Below are 17,281 nucleotides of genomic sequence, written 5' to 3'. Positions count from 1 at the left end.
ATTGGGCTAAACAACACCAACAATTTATGATTACAAGGGCAGATTATGGATTAATAAAGACTTATTTTTGTGCAGTTCCTTGCGCAATACTATGTTATGACCTGAAACACTTTTACCATAATACAGGATTTGTAAATCGAATACATTTTGAAGTTTGCATCACATAACCAGCTCCATAAATATGGCTTTTCTAATAAACTTGTTTGATAGCTGACATGCTTCAATATGAATTCTGTGAAATACGAGTGACGAAAAAAGAGCTAGATGACTTGTAGAACCAAGATAAAATGGCATGGTAGTTTCAGCAAATGCACGTTTATCTCATGTTTGCTTTTGTCAAGACTCTTTAGGTTTAGTTGGTTTAGTGTGGGTAGCTTATTATCAAACACAATAGAGCACCAAACTTTCATCCCGAACTGCCGGGATAAATACAATAACCTACATTGCCGGATTAACATCAATCTGTTTTAAAGCCACTTACGGCACAATTCACTTTGAAAGTGTCGCGAGACATACAAGATGTGACGTAATATCATTTTTCAGAAATGTGGCCACCCCAGTCAACAATTTGATCTCACAATGATGTCACTATGAGCTCACAATATTCTCATGGTGCGGTCATAATGTGAGTGTCACAGTGAACTAAAAGTGTAACCACACAGAGCTCTCACTGTGTGCTCATTCTTTGTTCACAACATGAGGTCACTGCACAATCACAGTGCACTCATACTGTGGTGGAAATATGAGGTCACATCACACTCACTGTGTGCTCATACTGTGGTCACTGTGTGCTCATACTGTGATCACTGTGTGCTCATACTGTGATCACTGTGTGCTCATACTGTGATCACTGTGTGCTCATACTGTGGTCACTGTGTGCTCATACTGTGATCACTGTGTGCTCATACTGTGATCACTGTGTGCTCATACTGTGATCACTGTGTGCTCATACTGTGGTCACTGTGTGCTCATACTGTGATCACTGTGTGCTCATACTGTGATCACTGTGTGCTCATACTGTGGTCACTGTGTGCTCATACTGTGGTCACTGTGTGCTCATACTGTGGTCACTGTGTGCTCATACTGTGATCACTGTGTGCTCATACTGTGATCACTGTGTGCTCATACTGTGATCACTGTGTGCTCATACTGTGGTCACTGTGTGCTCATACTCTGGTCACTGTGTGCTCATACTGTGGTCACTGTGTGCTCATACTGTGATCACTGTGTGCTCATACTGTGATCACTGTGTGCTCATACTGTGATCACTGTGTGCTCATACTGTGGTCACTGTGTGCTCATACTGTGATCACTGTGTGCTCATACTGTGATCACTGTGTGCTCATACTGTGGTCACTGTGTGCTCATACTGTGGTCACTGTGTGCTCATACTGTGGTCACTGTGTGCTCATACTGTGGTCACTGTGTGCTCATACTGTGGTCACTGTGTGCTCATACTCTGGTCACTGTGTGCTCATACTGTGGTCACTGTGTGCTCATACTCTGGTCACTGTGATGTCACTGGGCACTCACTGTGTGCTCATACTGTGGTCACTGTGTGCTCATACTCTGGTCACTGTGATGTCACTGGGCACTCACTGTGTGCTCATACTGTGGTCACTGTGTGCTCATACTGTGGTCACTGTGTGCTCATACTGTGGTCACTGTGTGCTCATACTGTGGTCACTGTGTGCTCATACTGTGGTCACTGTGTGCTCATACTGTGATCACTGTGTGCTCATACTCTGGTCACTGTGTGCTCATACTGTGGTCACTGTGTGCTCATACTGTGGTCACTGTGTGCTCATACTCTGGTCACTGTGATGTCACTGGGCACCCACTGTGTGCTCATACTGTGGTCACTGTGTGCTCATACTCTGGTCACTGTGATGTCACTGGGCACTCACTGTGTGCTCATACTCTGGTCACTGTGATGTCACTGGGCACTCACTGTGTGCTCATACTGTGGTCACTGTGTGCTCATACTCTGGTCACTGTGATGTCACTGGGCACTCACTGTGTGCTCATACTCTGGTCACTGTGATGTCACTGGGCACTCACTGTGTGCTCATACTGTGGTCACTGTGTGCTCATACTCTGGTCACTGTGATGTCACTGGGCACTCACTGTGTGCTCATACTCTGGTCACTGTGATGTCACTGGGCACTCACTGTGTGCTCATACTCTGGTCACTGTGATGTCACTGGGCACTCACTGTGTGCTCATACTCTGGTCACTGTGTGCTCATACTGTGAGATCACCATATAACACCACTATGCAATAATTGTGTTAGTTCACTGTTATCTAAAATGATTCAGTTAACTCAAACTTTTACACCCACATTCTTTATTTCCATCAATAAAAACAATCAAACAAAAATTCAGCTTTTTCCTTTATTTGGTTTCCTTTTCAGCCTGGTGTTGGCGGTGGACAAAAAAATTTCTACTTGGCGAATACATTCCGCGTCTGGTGTTGTTCTGGTGGTTACTTTTAGCTTCTTCACCTCTATTTCATTTTGTTTGTGAAAACACCTGACACATTCTAAAAACACAAAGAGCAAGGTGTTAACATTACAATTTCTATAGCAGCATCCAGATGCACAAACCAAAACTTAAACACTTACTTTTCAAACATGTCAGGAGCACAGGTGGCAACACCTTCTTCCCATCTTTCCCCGTTCTGTTATACAGACAGAGAACATTGTCTGACGCTATGCTTTTTAAAGCCTGTCTCACCATCTCACCTATATTGGAGCTGCCGTGAGTATGGATGAGATGGTGTACCTGACAAAAACATACATAATATTGTCATGATTAAAATATACCAGGCTTCAACATTTCTTTTACATGGTATCTGCTGCAAAAAAATAAAAAAATAAAACTGTGGCTTTGTTGTAAAAATAAACGCTAAATTTATATAGTAGTACTAACATAAAGCTCTCGATAATTTTTGTCTTCTTCAAGCCTCTGACAGAAGGCTTCAAACGTTTCAAAGCTGGAGCACTGTTGTTGTTTAAAAAGTTCCTCATGGGCATCTTCTTCTGCCCGCTTCATGAGAACAGACTTAACTTTTGCCAAGTCATTCATGATGAAAGCTTGTCTCTGTTCCAGCATTTGAATTTGTTGGAGTATCTTAGTATTCAGATCTGAAAAATTGTAAAGTTAGATTGTTATATAGCAAAGGATGTTTTATGTCTGTATAAATAAATAATGTCTAATTGATATATCACATACCAAACAATTTCTCCATGGTGACTTTGCATTTTGTTTCCTTTGGTTCCTTCCCTGTTGTCAAAATTACATACATAAGGTCAGTGAAATTGCATTTATCTAAATCAGTTATATTGTTTCTATATTTATTTTTCTACATCAATTAAACCGTTTTTTCTCTGATCGTTTTATCCACAATGCACATGTAGGTGGTTCACTTTAATTGTGGGGACATTTGGTACAATGTAAAAAAAAAAAAAAAACACACACACCAACGCACGCACGCACACACACACACACACCTTAATTTTTGTTTCCAAATCCTAACAGGCCAAAAAGAACTTCTGTATTAGTAAAACATTATATGAAACACATAAATCTTTTACAAATTTTTTTTTGTTTGAGAGGACAACCTTAGCCACTCTCACTGATTACTGTATTTGATAATTGTTTAAGAAGTCTTCTTTGGAGAATTGTTGTGCATCCTAAAGAAAGTGTGTATCATAAAGTACTTTAAACTTCACTTTTGTAGATCTACACTTTACATTCTTAATGATGTAGTGTTGCATCTGATGTCTGGGTAAAGTTGCTTGTTATGTTAATAAGAGGATGAATGTCAGTCACTGAGTTTTGGTAAATGGGAAGTGACGTTGAAGCTTTTAACATAAAACAGCTACAGTTCCACAGATAGAAGTTTTTGTTAAAAAACTAGTCATATAGCGTGGTGAAATAAGGCTTTTTATCTTTAATATGAGTGTCTAAGAGTAGGCCTACTTCATCTTTTATCCAAAGAGCAATGATAGTTTACGCTATTCCACCAGTGCAGCATTCTTGCTTACTGTTGTTTTACAGCGCTTGTTAATTATTGAAATATAAGTATAAATAAAAAAAATTATATATTGAAATATAAAGTTAGTAATGTTGTAATGATCTGACATAACAGGCCTAACAATTCACAAATACTGATATGCAAACTAGCTGCAGCTAGCAATTTTGGTGTGATTACTGAAGGTAAAATGGCTGGTGCATATGTAGCATGTGTGAGCAGTACTCTGCAAAAAAAAAAAAGACCAGACCACATTGCACATCTAAAAGTATGTAAATAGGCCACTCACCATTTCTGCGGTGTAACAATACCATGCACAACTTTTTCTTCTTCTTTACATGTTTTATGGTGGTTGGAAGACCAGCTTAGATGGTGCATTTACCACCGCCAACTGGACCGGAGTGTGAAGCATTCACAATGAGCTCATGCTTTACACACATGCTGAGGTTCACAGTATGAGGATCAGATGAACTCACCTTGAGCTCACGCTTTACACACATGCTGAGGTTCACAGTATGAGGATCAGATGAACTCACCTTGAGCTCACGCTTTACACACATGCTGAGGTTCCCAGTATGAGGATCAGATGAACTCACGTTGAGCTCACGCTTTACACACATGCTGAGGTTCACAGTATGAGGATCAGATGAACTCACCTTGAGCTCACGCTTTACACACATGCTGAGGTTCACAGTATGAGGATCAGATGAACTCACCTTGAGCTCACCCTTTACACACATGCTGAGGATCACAGTATGAGGATCAGATGAACTCACCTTGAGCTCACGCTTTACACACATGCTGAGGTTCACAATATGAGGATCAGATGAACTCACCTTGAGCTCACGCTTTACACACATGCTGAGGATCACAGTATGAGGATCAGATGAACTCACCTTGAGCTCACGCTTTACACACATGCTGAGGTTCACAGTATGACGATCAGATGAACTCACGTTGAGCTCACCCTTTACACACATGCTGAGGATCACAGTATGAGGATCAGATGAACTCACGTTGAGCTCACCCTTTACACACATGCTGAGGATCACAGTATGAGGATCAGATGAACTCACGTTGAGCTCACGCTTTACACACATGCTGAGGATCACAGTATGAGGATCAGATGAACTCACCTTGAGCTCACGCTTTACACACATGCTGAGGTTCACAATATGAGGATCAGATGAACTCACCTTGAGCTCACGCTTTACACACATGCTGAGGATCACAGTATGAGGATCAGATGAACTCACCTTGAGCTCACGCTTTACACACATGCTGAGGATCACAGTATGAGGATCAGATGAACTCACGTTGAGCTCACCCTTTACACACATGCTGAGGATCACAGTATGAGGATCAGATGAACTCACGTTGAGCTCACCCTTTACACACATGCTGAGGATCACAGTATGAGGATCAGATGAACTCACGTTGAGCTCACCCTTTACACACATGCTGAGGATCACAGTATGAGGATCAGATGAACTCACGTTGAGCTCACGCTTTACACACATGCTGAGGATCACAGTATGAGGATCAGATGAACTCACCTTGAGCTCACGCTTTACACACATGCTGAGGTTCACAGTATGAGGATTGTGTGATGTCACTGTGATCATCGCATGATCTCACGTGTTGACTGGGACAGGCATGTTCTGGGGTTGGAAAAACTAAATCCAGGTTCAGAACAAGATAAGCAAAACTGACAGCATTTGCAGCATAATGATGATTACTTCCTTTTCTTTAAAATGATAAATATCTACAGTAAGGCACTTACAATGGAAGAGGATTTAAAAGGATTTATATCATTTTATAAAAGCACTTTTTCAATTATTCTCTTAAAAATTGTTATTTGAGCTGAGTTGAGTCATTTTAGGGTTTAAAGACATTGTAGTAAAGGCATCAAAGTTGTAAAGCTTGATATAAATAAGCATGTTTTCCATCATGAAAATCATGTACACACACTGTTGAAACGGAGTGTTTTAACATTTATGGGTTGACCTCTTTTCTTAAAGGAGGGAAAAGTCTAAATTTATGTGTTTGGTAATGAACATTATGCCTAAATGAGCTTAAAAAGTATTGAACCCACAATGTTTCTTTAACCAACCTACTACCACTTGCTTCGATTAAAGGTTTTTGATTTCCTGACAAATGTTCAACACAAAGATACAGTACACGGACAACCTGGACACTCGAGCGCCAAATGAAGGGGTTGACAGGTGTGTTCTGCCCCTGATAATTATTCCAATCAAACCCAACACCTGTTTGCTGCGTGTCTCTCCCACATGTAGGCTGTTAGCCCCTTGACATATGTCACCTCTCAATCTCACGAGGGCTAATTCAGCGGTTAGCACAAAGAAATAAACACAGATGCTTCTGGCAAACTCAAAGATGACCTGCAATGGCTTGGACTGCGAATGTAACGTTTTCATATCAGTACTTGTAAGCTGGTTTACTGCAAACGTCTATTTGATTCAATGGATTGAAATCTTTGTGTTAGCAAATAAACATGTGTGTGGTATCAGGGTCTTAGCTCTCTTTCCTAACGTTGCCTGTGTTTACCATCAAGAAATGTGTCTGATGTGACCAGAGGGTTTGTCTTTTTCCTCTTTCTGAGTCAGGCTACAGCGAGATCGCTTGATAAGCTTTCGGCCTCTCTTGGTCACGTTAACACAACCCCCATAACCCATTATCAGCTCCCAAGGGCCAAACTTGAAAAACAACAGAGGGTAACTAAAAATCTGCTTGAAAAAAAAAAACCCTTCTATGTCTATAATTCTCAAGCAGGACCGAAAAAAAAATCTCTTATCTGATTGACTTCGCTGTAGAAGTTCCTTTGACTGGCTTGGTAAAAAGAGGATTTTTTAAATGCATTAAAATCTTGAAATTGGCAGGGGAAAAAAAGTTAAATGATGCAGAACGGTTCGGTTTCACCCCACATTGCAGGTGATTACGACCTCTCGAAATTCAATTCTACAGCGACTGTGCCTCCCAAATGAGCAAGTCCCTGCAGAAATAAACATAAAAGAAATGGAATGAGCGCTGCAACGCAACAAGTATTACGCAAACATACGGTTTTCACATGTTTGGGTGAATTAACAATTCAAGATCCCATTAATGTATCTGTGCCAGAGAGAGAGAGAGAGAGAGTTCATAAATTACACGAGGGAGTAATAGGAAGAACAATGTTTTTAAACCTTGAACATTGTATAGCCCATGGCAATTTAGGCTGAGGAATTCAGCTTTGAGGTTTGTCAAAAATGTTGAACTCCGAGGGTCTGAACTGCCAAGAGTTTCTGAGATTCTCTTTATCATTCACGTAAGCAAATGTATTTCAAACACATGCATCAGACAAAGGCAAAACCTTCAAAGAACACCAAGTTGTTGATGAAAAACGCTGATCCTAGAGCAAAGGAAATGCCTGTGTCTGGAGAACTGTTGATAAGACTTTCTATAAAAGCCTGTATACTGTGCTAAAGTAACAATGTCCTGACTATATAAGATGCTAAAATCAGTCTACCGGAACTGTTAAAATTCAAATTCATCACCATGGGATTGTTGTTGTTGTTGTTTTACAATGGAGCACACTTGAGTCATGTGAGTCAGCCATTACCAGCAAAAGGGTATTATTAATAAATATAGCTGCAAGTAGCAATTATCAGGGCCAAGCACAAAGAACAAGATAAGTCATGCCAACAAGGCTGGGAGCATCAGACCAACTGGAACAATGATGAGCAAGTAAAGACATATTAAGATGATTTTAGTCAAAATGCCTGAAAAATCAAATACAAATCACTAGTAATGTGATTTAATGGTTTAGCACTTTTGACCAATAGGTTAGCGATGTTACGAAGCTAATGTGGTCAGAGTAAGGTGACAAAACACATGCAATGTTACAGCCTCAGAGTCTTTTTGGCATCATGCCTCAACTTTATTTCTGCGGCATATGAAAACGGTTTGTCTATCGTCACGAATCCATAACTTTTTGTCGGCACAGTCTGAAGATGATACGATTCGATTTTGGTGAAAACGGTCTAGGAGGAGTTTGAAAAAGTATTTTTAAAGAAAATCAAAATTGCAGACAGGAAGTTCGGTCGACTATGGCAAAATTAGAATCTATGTTCTCGGCCTGACCAAAGGAAGTTTCATTACAATAGGCAAAGCTTGTCAAAAGTTAATAGCATTTTTGTAATTGCATTATAACTTTTGACCAAAATTTTCAGAGTACACTCTAAAAGATGCTGGGTTAAAAATAACTCAAAGTTGGGTTGAAAATGGACTAACCCAGCAATTGGGTTGTTTTAACCCAGCGATTGGGTTGTTTTAAGCAAACATTTAACCCAACCGCTGGGTTAAAACAACCCAATTGCTGGGTTAGTCCATTTTCAACCCAACTTTGAGTTATTTTTAACCCAGCATTTTTTAGAGTGTACCTTCAGGGCATGGTGCCAAAGTTACATACCGAGTTTCACAACGATACGCCAATGTGTTCGTGAAATATAGCATTTTTTTGTCAAAATTCAAAATGGCAGATGCCCAAAATATGGGAATATTTTCCTGAGGTCATGATTGGCATAACACACTCCAAGTTTGGTAAGAATATGCTAAAGCGTTACAGAGATATAGCCTCACGCTAATTTTGGTGTGCTCTTCGTCAAATTCATTCACGCATTATTTGAGAACAGGTTGACATATCAACTTGAATTCCATATATTTTTGTTGGCATGGTTGGAAGATGATGAGGAGATTGAAAAATTCAAAATGGCGGAAAATGACGTCATAGGGTGCAATCGTATCGTTTTGAGTCAAGGAATCAGAGGAAAAAAATGTTTTCAGAATTTAGTTTCTAGCCCTTTTGGTTCAAAAGTTATTAGCATAAAGTGAGTGCAACTTTGAACAGTTGGTGGCGCTAGAGAAATTGAGTTAGAGACTCCAAAATTGCTACTGTTACAGTTCAGACTGTCCTCTATCTGTGTGTCCGCAAATGGTTCAATGGGCTGCCATAGACTCAAAAGTGGAAGACGAAAAAGAAACAGAAGAAGGAAAATAAGAATGCGGAAGAATGCTACGCGCCTTTGGTCATTGGCCCCTAATTATTAAAAAACACATACATATTGTGTCATGGTCAAACAATATATAATGTCTGGTCACAAGGATGAATGGTAATAGTAAAAACAAAGAAAGAGCAAAGTAAACTGAAATTTAATTGTCTAAATCTAAAAATCTGTCTGAAAAATCTAAATGTGCACGAGTAAAGTAGCTACAAATTCTCCAAAATCATATTTAGAAAGTTGAGTGACAAGTACTTTACACCGCTCATTATATTATAAAGGCTTCATTGAAAGTGTACCTATAGTTTCTATTTTAAAAAAAGCCTGGAAACAAGGCATCAAACGGATCCTTTTGAATTCAGCTGTGTTTCTCGCAGCATACGTAATCAAATGCATACAGTACACATCAGCCTGCAGGTGTTAAAGCGGAAGAGCCCAAAAGAAAGCAAAAACAATGGCTTGTCTATCTTCAGCTATCCTCGGGTAAGGCTTTAGTCCACCTAGTACAGGTAAACCACATAAAGCTGAGAATGTCTGATCTGCCCCTTCAACTAAATATTGGATACAAAGCACAAGGCTTTAGGGATTACAGAAAAATCTCTATCAGGCCTCTGAGCTGTGGTCAGGAGGAAGGGTGTGGCTGCCACGGCCTGCAACCGAAGAGGATAAACTCCCTAAAATCTCAGTATCACAACCCTCCATCATTTTGCATCCATGATGTCATGTGTGATTATACACTGGCCACGCCGTGCTCCAGTAACACCAGGGACGGCGGGAGGCCCAGATGACACAGGTCTCGCCAAACTTTGTACTGCACATTCAAATATTCGACGGAAACCTTTCCTGGACCTCAGTCCGTGGCTTAGCCCGAGGCAACGAACTGCACAGTGGCCTTCTCATTGTCATGCGTCAATGAGTGCGAGAGCCCATGGGGTCACATGGCTTGGAGGTTCATCCACTATTGTTTTTCGAGCTTCTGAGATTTGAAAACCTTACTTTTCCCCTACGTCTTCCACTCCTCCCCCGCTCTGCCATCTTGTTACCTTCCAGCATTGAGGGCTGGAATGTTTTTGAGCCTCGTCAACAATGACAACAACAACAAAACCGGGACTGGCCCACCTGTGTACCCGCCCCTTCTGAAACAATGCTGCATCCGAATCACCAATCTAGGCCTGCCAGTCATTCTAACCCAACCCATGGCCCCCTGCGGACTCGGGAATGCTTAAAGAGACGCCTGATTTTTGTGTTTTTTGCCACTCCTTAAGTTCTCAGGGAGATTAGCTATAAAACTGGAGGGGTGCTAGTCTCCTATCAAACACTCCAGCTGTTTCTTACGTAAATATGAGGGGTGAGCCTAATTTAAACACTCATTAGTGACATTCATTTTAAATAAATATCACTGATGTAAGCAAAAAGCTATGTTGCTATATCATAATTAACTAGTATTTTTTTTTGGGAGATTTCGTCATTAAAAAACACACAACAAAAGTCTAAATACATTATATATAAATATAATTCCGGTGATACATTTGGAATAATCAAGAAGTCTCTTATGCTCGTCAAGGCTGCATTTATTTGATCCAAAACAGTAATATTGTGAAAGATTGCAATTGAAAATTGTGTTCTATTTTAATATATTTTAAAATGTAATTTATTCCTTTACTCCAATCTTCAGTTTCACACGATGTTTCAAAAATATGTATATATTATTTGTTCTCAAATGTCTACACACTGAGTACATTATGTTACATTAAAGGTATGGTTTACCCCAAAATAATGTTGTCCTCATGTTGTTACACACCTATATATATTTTTTTTTTTCATATTTTTTGGAACAACAGGTAATAGTGGCTTCCAAGTTACAAAAAGCACAAAAAAAACAGCACAATAAAAGCAGTCCATATGACCAGTGCGCTATATTTCAAGTATTCTCATAAGTTTGGCTTTGTGAGAGAAACAGACTGTAATTGAAATAATTATTATAATCATATGTGTGTGTATATACACCCGAGAACTAATGATGTTTGATGTTATTGATACCCAGCCATTTAATTATTTAATAACTTTGCTGGAAAATAACATTTTCCAAACAAGAATAGCTCCACTACTAACCTTAGCGATAGGGAATGATGGCTTTAATGTTTAAATTTTGATAGTCAAGGAGATTCAAAATGATTTATTATTTTGAAATATGGTGTACATACTTTACTAGCATCCTGGCAAACTATTTTTGATCATACACAAAGTTCACAGGACACAAGTGAGAACGAGCTGAGAGGATTGGTGGGAAAGCATCTTGAATCCGTGTCTGTACTGTAGGTACATGTGCACAGCACATTTCAAGCATTGCCCTCCAGTAAAATCAAACTGTGTTACAGAGGAAATAAAACAACAGCAACAACAAAAGAAAACAACAAAAATGACAGAGGACCACATAAATAAACAGGAAATTAGATCCCAGTCAGCAGTTTCAAATAAAAAAAAAGAAGAACCGTTTCTGATTGAATGAGATACCCTCACCAAATTTCGCAGTAATAGGGCTGTGCAGTGATAAGGGTCTTTGGATAGGGACCACATGGTAATGGGGCACACTGGATGTCTGGGCTTTATCACTCTGACTGACAGCTGGGTGGGGGCACAGCCTCTGGCAGTTTAATAGCAGACCTCTTAGCCCACCCACCTGACCCTGCCCAAACCCACCATCTTGAAACACCTATATTATGCTCTCAGGAAGAGGGTTAATGAGGGAAAAAGGTTCCGGAATCAGGAGCTATTTTTGGATTTAGGATTTCAGGCAGTCAGTAAGTGAGCACAAGAGATGTTGTTGTTTTTAAATCTGAAATTTGTGTATTGTCGTTTAAAATGTAATTCAATTAATTCAAACATATTAATGTTTAATATTACAACAAGTTAACCAAACTAATTCATATTTAATTTATAAAACGAATGTGTAATATCAATATAATTAATATTCATTATTTTATAAAGTAAAAAAATCTGTCTACTATCACAAAGGGCCTGTTTACACCCGGTCACCTCATGCATTGTTACCGATCGGATAGCTATCTGATTTGTTAGAACTTTCCATTTATTATTTAAATTACTAAATGTTTTAATTACCGCAAATAATAACGATTAATCACATCTAACATTAAAAGTTTGTAAATATATTAGTGCTATCAATGTTCATTTTTACATTTTTTAAACAGTTTAACGTGTTAAAATTGCATCAGTTTTTTCTGTTATCCTTTGGCTAGTGTTACATTATATGATCACGCTCATATCCATGAAAATGCTTTGAAACCATTTAAGCGCAACAAGACCAAAAAGAACGCGCTGTCTGTAAATGTCCTGTCTATGTGACACACACACGACGCACAGAAAGATACGCACCAGTATCGTGTGCAGAGACAGCGTGCCAAAATAGAGTTCTCTTTCGCGGTTGAATGAACAATAACACACAATTTTGCCAAAATGTCCGTTTTGTCGAGTATCCTCATAAGAGCAGTCTTAAATTAGTTAAATAATGTCTTAAATGAACGCAAAGAGTTGTGAGAAATGCAGCAGCGGCAGGTCTTAAAGTGACAGCAGCGACTAATGCTGTGTCATTAATGTTAACATTAATAAACATTGATAAAATTACTCACTGCTCTTGACTAAATATCTTTAGTATCTTTAATAAGGATTAATCTACACTATATTGCCAAAAGTTTTGGGATGTCTGCCTTTACATGCACATCCCATTCTTAATCCGTAGGGTTGAATATGGAGTTGGCCCACATTTGCAGCTACTGTATAACAGCTTCAACTCTTCTGGGAAGGCTTTCCACAAGCTTTATGGGAATTTTTGACCATTCTTCTAGAAGCGCACTTGTGAGGTCAGGCACTGATGTTGGACGAGAAGGCCTGGCTCACAGTCTTCGCTCTAATTCATCCCAAAGGTGTTCTATAGGGTTGAGGTCAGGACTCTGTGCAGGCCAGTCAACTTCCTCCACACCAAACTCGCTCATCCATGTCTTTATGGACTTTGCTTTTGTGCACTGGTGTGCAGTCATGTTGGAACAGGAAGGGGCCATCCCCAAAAAGTTCCCACAAAGTTAGGAGCATGAAATTGTCCAAAATGTCTTGGTATGCTGAAGCCCCCCCCCCCCCCCAAACTTTACACTTGGCACAATGCAGTCAGGCAAGTACCGTTCTCCTGGCAACTGCCAAACCCAGACTCATCCATCAGATTGCCAGACAGAGAAGCGTGATTCATCACTCCAGAGAACACGTCTCCATTGCTATAGAGTACAGTGGTGGCGTGCTTTACACCACTGCATCTGACGCTTTGCATTGGTGATGTAAGGCTTGGATGCAGCTGCTCGGCCATGGAAACCCATTCCATGAAGCTCTCTAAACTCTGTTCTTGAAGGCCACTGAAGGCCACACAAAGTTTGGAGGTCTGTAGCTATTGACTCTGCAGAAAGTTGGCGACTTCTGCGCACTGTGCGCCTCAGCATGCGCTGACCCCGCTCTGTGATTTTACATAGCCTACCACTTCGTGGCTGAGTTGCTGTTGTTCCCAATTGCTTCCACTTTGTTATAATACCACTAACAGTTGAACGTAGAATATTTAGTAATGAGGAAATTTCACAAATGGACTTATTGCACAGGCGGCAACCTATACAGTACCACGCTTGAGTTCTCTGAGCTCCTGAGAGCGACCCATTCTTTCACAGATGTTTGTAGAAGTGTCTGCATGCCTAGGTGCTTGATTTTATACACCCGTAGCCATGGAAGTGATTGGAACACCTGAATTCAATGATTTGGAGGGGTGTCCCAATACTTTTGGCAATATAGTGTACATTTAATTTATAATTTATGCAATGCAGAATAACTTTATTCCATTTCTGTATATTTACTACCAGTTAGACAAATAGGAAGGGTACAGGTAAATATGAGATTTGTTATGTGAGGATGTTTTAATTTCACTTCAATTAAAAGTTTTTAAATCTTTTGAAGCCTAATAAATGTTAAAATTGAAAGCTTTCAATTACATTTTAACGTTGAATAGCTATACTTAATGTTTAACATTGGAAAAAAATGTCATTGAGACATTATGAAACATATATTGAGGCAAATTTACATATGTGGTTTCAAAAACCATGCATTTACACTTGCCCAGTTTGCATCTCAGACCACCTCCTGAAGTGGTTTGAGTGATCAGATTTAAATACTTTTCAAAAGCGTTTCCGAAGGCATTTACACCTGGTCTTTTCACGATCAGATAGCTATCTGATGAGAAAAAACGCTTGAAGTGACCAGGTGTAAACATGCTCAAACAAATGGCAGCTTTTGAGGTTAAAGTGTAGTAGTATATTATCAATATATTCTTATTCCTATTCATGATTATATTCGATTACTCACCATGCTTTTCAGGGCCGTGCAGAGAGTTCATCAGGGGCAGGGGCTCAAATGTAAAAAAGGGGCAATATGTATATATATATATATATATATATATATATATATATATATATATATATATATATATATATATATATCCTTATGCTCATCAAGCCTGCATTTATTTAATCAAAAATACAGAAAAAACAGTATCCTAATATTGTGAAATATTATTACATTATGTTCTTTTTAACTTTTTATTAATAAAAGAATCTTGAAAAGAGTATCACAGTTTCCATCATTGACATTAAATCCTCATATTAGAATGATTTCTGAATGATCATGTGACACTGAAGAGTGGAGTAATGATGCTGAAAATACAGCTATGATCACAGGAATAAATTATATTTTAAATTATTTTAAAATAGAAAACCATTATTTTAATATATTTCGCAATATTGCTGTTTTTTATCAAATAAATGTAGGCTTGATGAACATAAGAGACTTATTTCATAATGCTGCATAATATTCAAAAATAGTATAATAAAGTCCTTTCACGTAACCATTTCGCCAGTCACTTGGGTTTTGTTAACTTTGATAGTTTCATGAAATAGTAAACGGTGTATCCTACATAAAAGTGAATTTAACACTATACTTACCATTAATGCGACTTTTGCTGCTGTGGTTTTGTGCAGGGATTTGTTTGTTGTCTGTTAAAATCCATTTTGTCAGTGTCAGTGATGCAATTTATAAAATGAGCCAAACCGCAGGAAATTGTTCCACAAACGTTAGTTCGTCTGTCCATGTAATTTTCAACCGATTTATGAATAAGAACAGAAAATTACCGCTTCACATCGCCCAATGGAATTTGAACTTGCTTTGCCAGATCACGATTGGTTGGTGTAAAGCCTATACATGACAAACGGGCATTGGTGAATTGTGTAATACTTTAAAATATATAGCTAATATATAGCTTTGTAATTAAATCAACACATTAGCTCTGATTATGGATATAAAAAAAAATATTGGTTTACTTTTTTCCCGTAAGGCCACACACTCTCTGAAAGGACCATATTTGGCTCGAGAGCCGTTTCCGAACAGTGGAAACTCAGCAGTCAATCAAAACGCATGCGACCCATAGTAACGCGTTATGACAACGCCTCAACAGAAATTGTCCGACTTTTGAGCCGTTCGTTACTATTGTATACATTGTCATGTTATAATAATCACATTTATTTAGTTTTATTGACCACAATATAATCATTGATATCTGTCTGACAGGGGCACTTTTGATTCATTTTGAAAAAGGGCAGGGGCTCGAGCACCCAAAGCCCCCCCCTCTGCACGTGCCTGATGCTTTTATGCCTTTGTGCAACACTAAAGTGCAGTTTTCATTAGCAGTAATTATATAATTAAGCAATGGAACATATTTCAATAATGCGCCATATACAGTGGAGTCCAACAGTATTAGACTAAATTGGTGATTTTAATACTGGTATTTAAAAGTTCATAGGAACGAGTTGAAAAGTGAACAGAAACAGAGGAGAGCAAGAATATCTGGCCATTTGGAGGAAAGCCAGAAGTTCTGAAAGAAACTTTACACTTGCAAACTATCCCTTTTACATCAAATAAAACCTGGAAATAAACAGAAAATGTGCAAAAGAAAAATTTATTAATATTTAGGCTTCACAGACAGGGCTCAGATTAAGCCAGGATTAGACCTCAGTTAAATTAGGACATTTAAGTAGCTTTTATAAACGTGCCTTAGAAAAAAAATCTTGAGTCAAAACCATGGCACTGAGATATTTTTAGAAATGTCAGTGCAGGTTGCTTTCGGTTAAAACAGCTCAAACACGCATTTTAGTCTGGGACTAGGCTTAAGCATTGTCTGTGAAACCAGGCATTAAAGTTCTGCACTTTTTCTAGGTCACTCACTAATCAAATGTAAGCAAATTTGTGACACTGACCGTATTGACATTCTCAAATCATGCTGGAAAACATGGATCATCTGGTTTCCTCATGTCAGCTCGAGTGATGCTGTAAGCAAAACATTACAAAATACAAAAAAATCTGGTTAACTGATATATTCTTCACTTCATTTTTTATGCCAATAATATATGTAAGGAAAATCATTTAGAAAAAAGCAAAAAGTCACACTTGCATACTTGAGTGAGAAATGTAGCTCTTGCAGGTGCACTTTTTGTATATCTCAAAGTCTGTGAAATAAACCAGGAGTACTTTTTTGCATGCGCAAAGGCAACCATTACAAAATGGAGACCAGTGTAACTTGGCAATGATAAATTTCACGTCTGGAACGGCTGCTTTCCAGATGAAAACAACTAATGAGGAAGTAAGGTGGAAAATCAGTCAAATCAGGTGGGTTCAAGGCGGGTGGGCTGAGGTGTCCACCCATCACCGGCTTGATACAAACCAGAGCGCCTCGGATCTTGTAGTTTAAGTCATATTCTCTCTCGTGCAAACACTCAAAATCAATGTTCATTCATAGATGCATTGAAATGAACATGGCATACAGCGTTATATTTCCATATACAAAATAAGGAACGAGTTGGAAAGTGAACAGAAACAGAGGAAAGCAAGACTATCTGGCCAACTGGAGGAAAGCCAGAAGCTCTGAAAGAAAGTTTGGCTGTTAAAGTCAAGGGCACATTACACTGCAAACCTGCGATTACTAAGTCCTTGCGTAAAATAAAGAGGCTATTAAGCAGTTTAAGTAGAAGATAACATCAACTGTGCAAGTTCAAAAGTCACTAAACCAAGTGTATACTTTCATCTGTATGTCTCCA

At 38.9% G+C, this 17,281-nt stretch overlaps 1 protein-coding gene across 1 annotated transcript; it reads right to left on the bottom strand.

Annotated features, from left to right (window-relative positions):
- Window positions 1–2,333: 2,333 nt before the first annotated feature.
- Window positions 2,334–4,476, bottom strand: LOC307143887 (uncharacterized protein). The gene is made up of 5 exons (XM_079845706.1): window positions 4,325–4,476; window positions 3,234–3,284; window positions 2,931–3,145; window positions 2,624–2,783; window positions 2,334–2,541 (listed from the first exon to the last, which is right to left on the bottom strand). The coding sequence occupies exons 1-5, from the start codon at window positions 4,347–4,349 to the stop codon at window positions 2,381–2,383; spliced, it is 612 nt and encodes a 203-aa protein (XP_079701832.1). The 5' UTR covers window positions 4,350–4,476; the 3' UTR covers window positions 2,334–2,380.
- Window positions 4,477–17,281: the final 12,805 nt, after the last annotated feature.

Source organism: Gobio gobio (genome assembly GCF_949357685.1).
Source record: "Gobio gobio genome assembly, chromosome: 20".
NCBI classification, from domain to species: Eukaryota; Metazoa; Chordata; class Actinopteri; order Cypriniformes; family Gobionidae; genus Gobio; species Gobio gobio.
Note: the sequence above shows the minus strand (reverse complement) of the source record. Positions and strands in the feature narration are given on the sequence as shown.

Excerpts from the sequence above, each read along its gene's own strand:
- LOC307143887 (XM_079845706.1), bottom strand. The coding sequence starts at position 4,349 with ATGGTATTGTTACACCGCAGAAATG. Across the intron at positions 3,146-3,233 it reads CACCATGGAGAAATTGTTTG|ATCTGAATACTAAGATACTC; the intron begins GTATGTGATATA and ends ACAATTTTTCAG. Across the intron at positions 2,784-2,930 it reads AAAATTATCGAGAGCTTTAT|GTACACCATCTCATCCATAC; the intron begins GTTAGTACTACT and ends TGTTTTTGTCAG.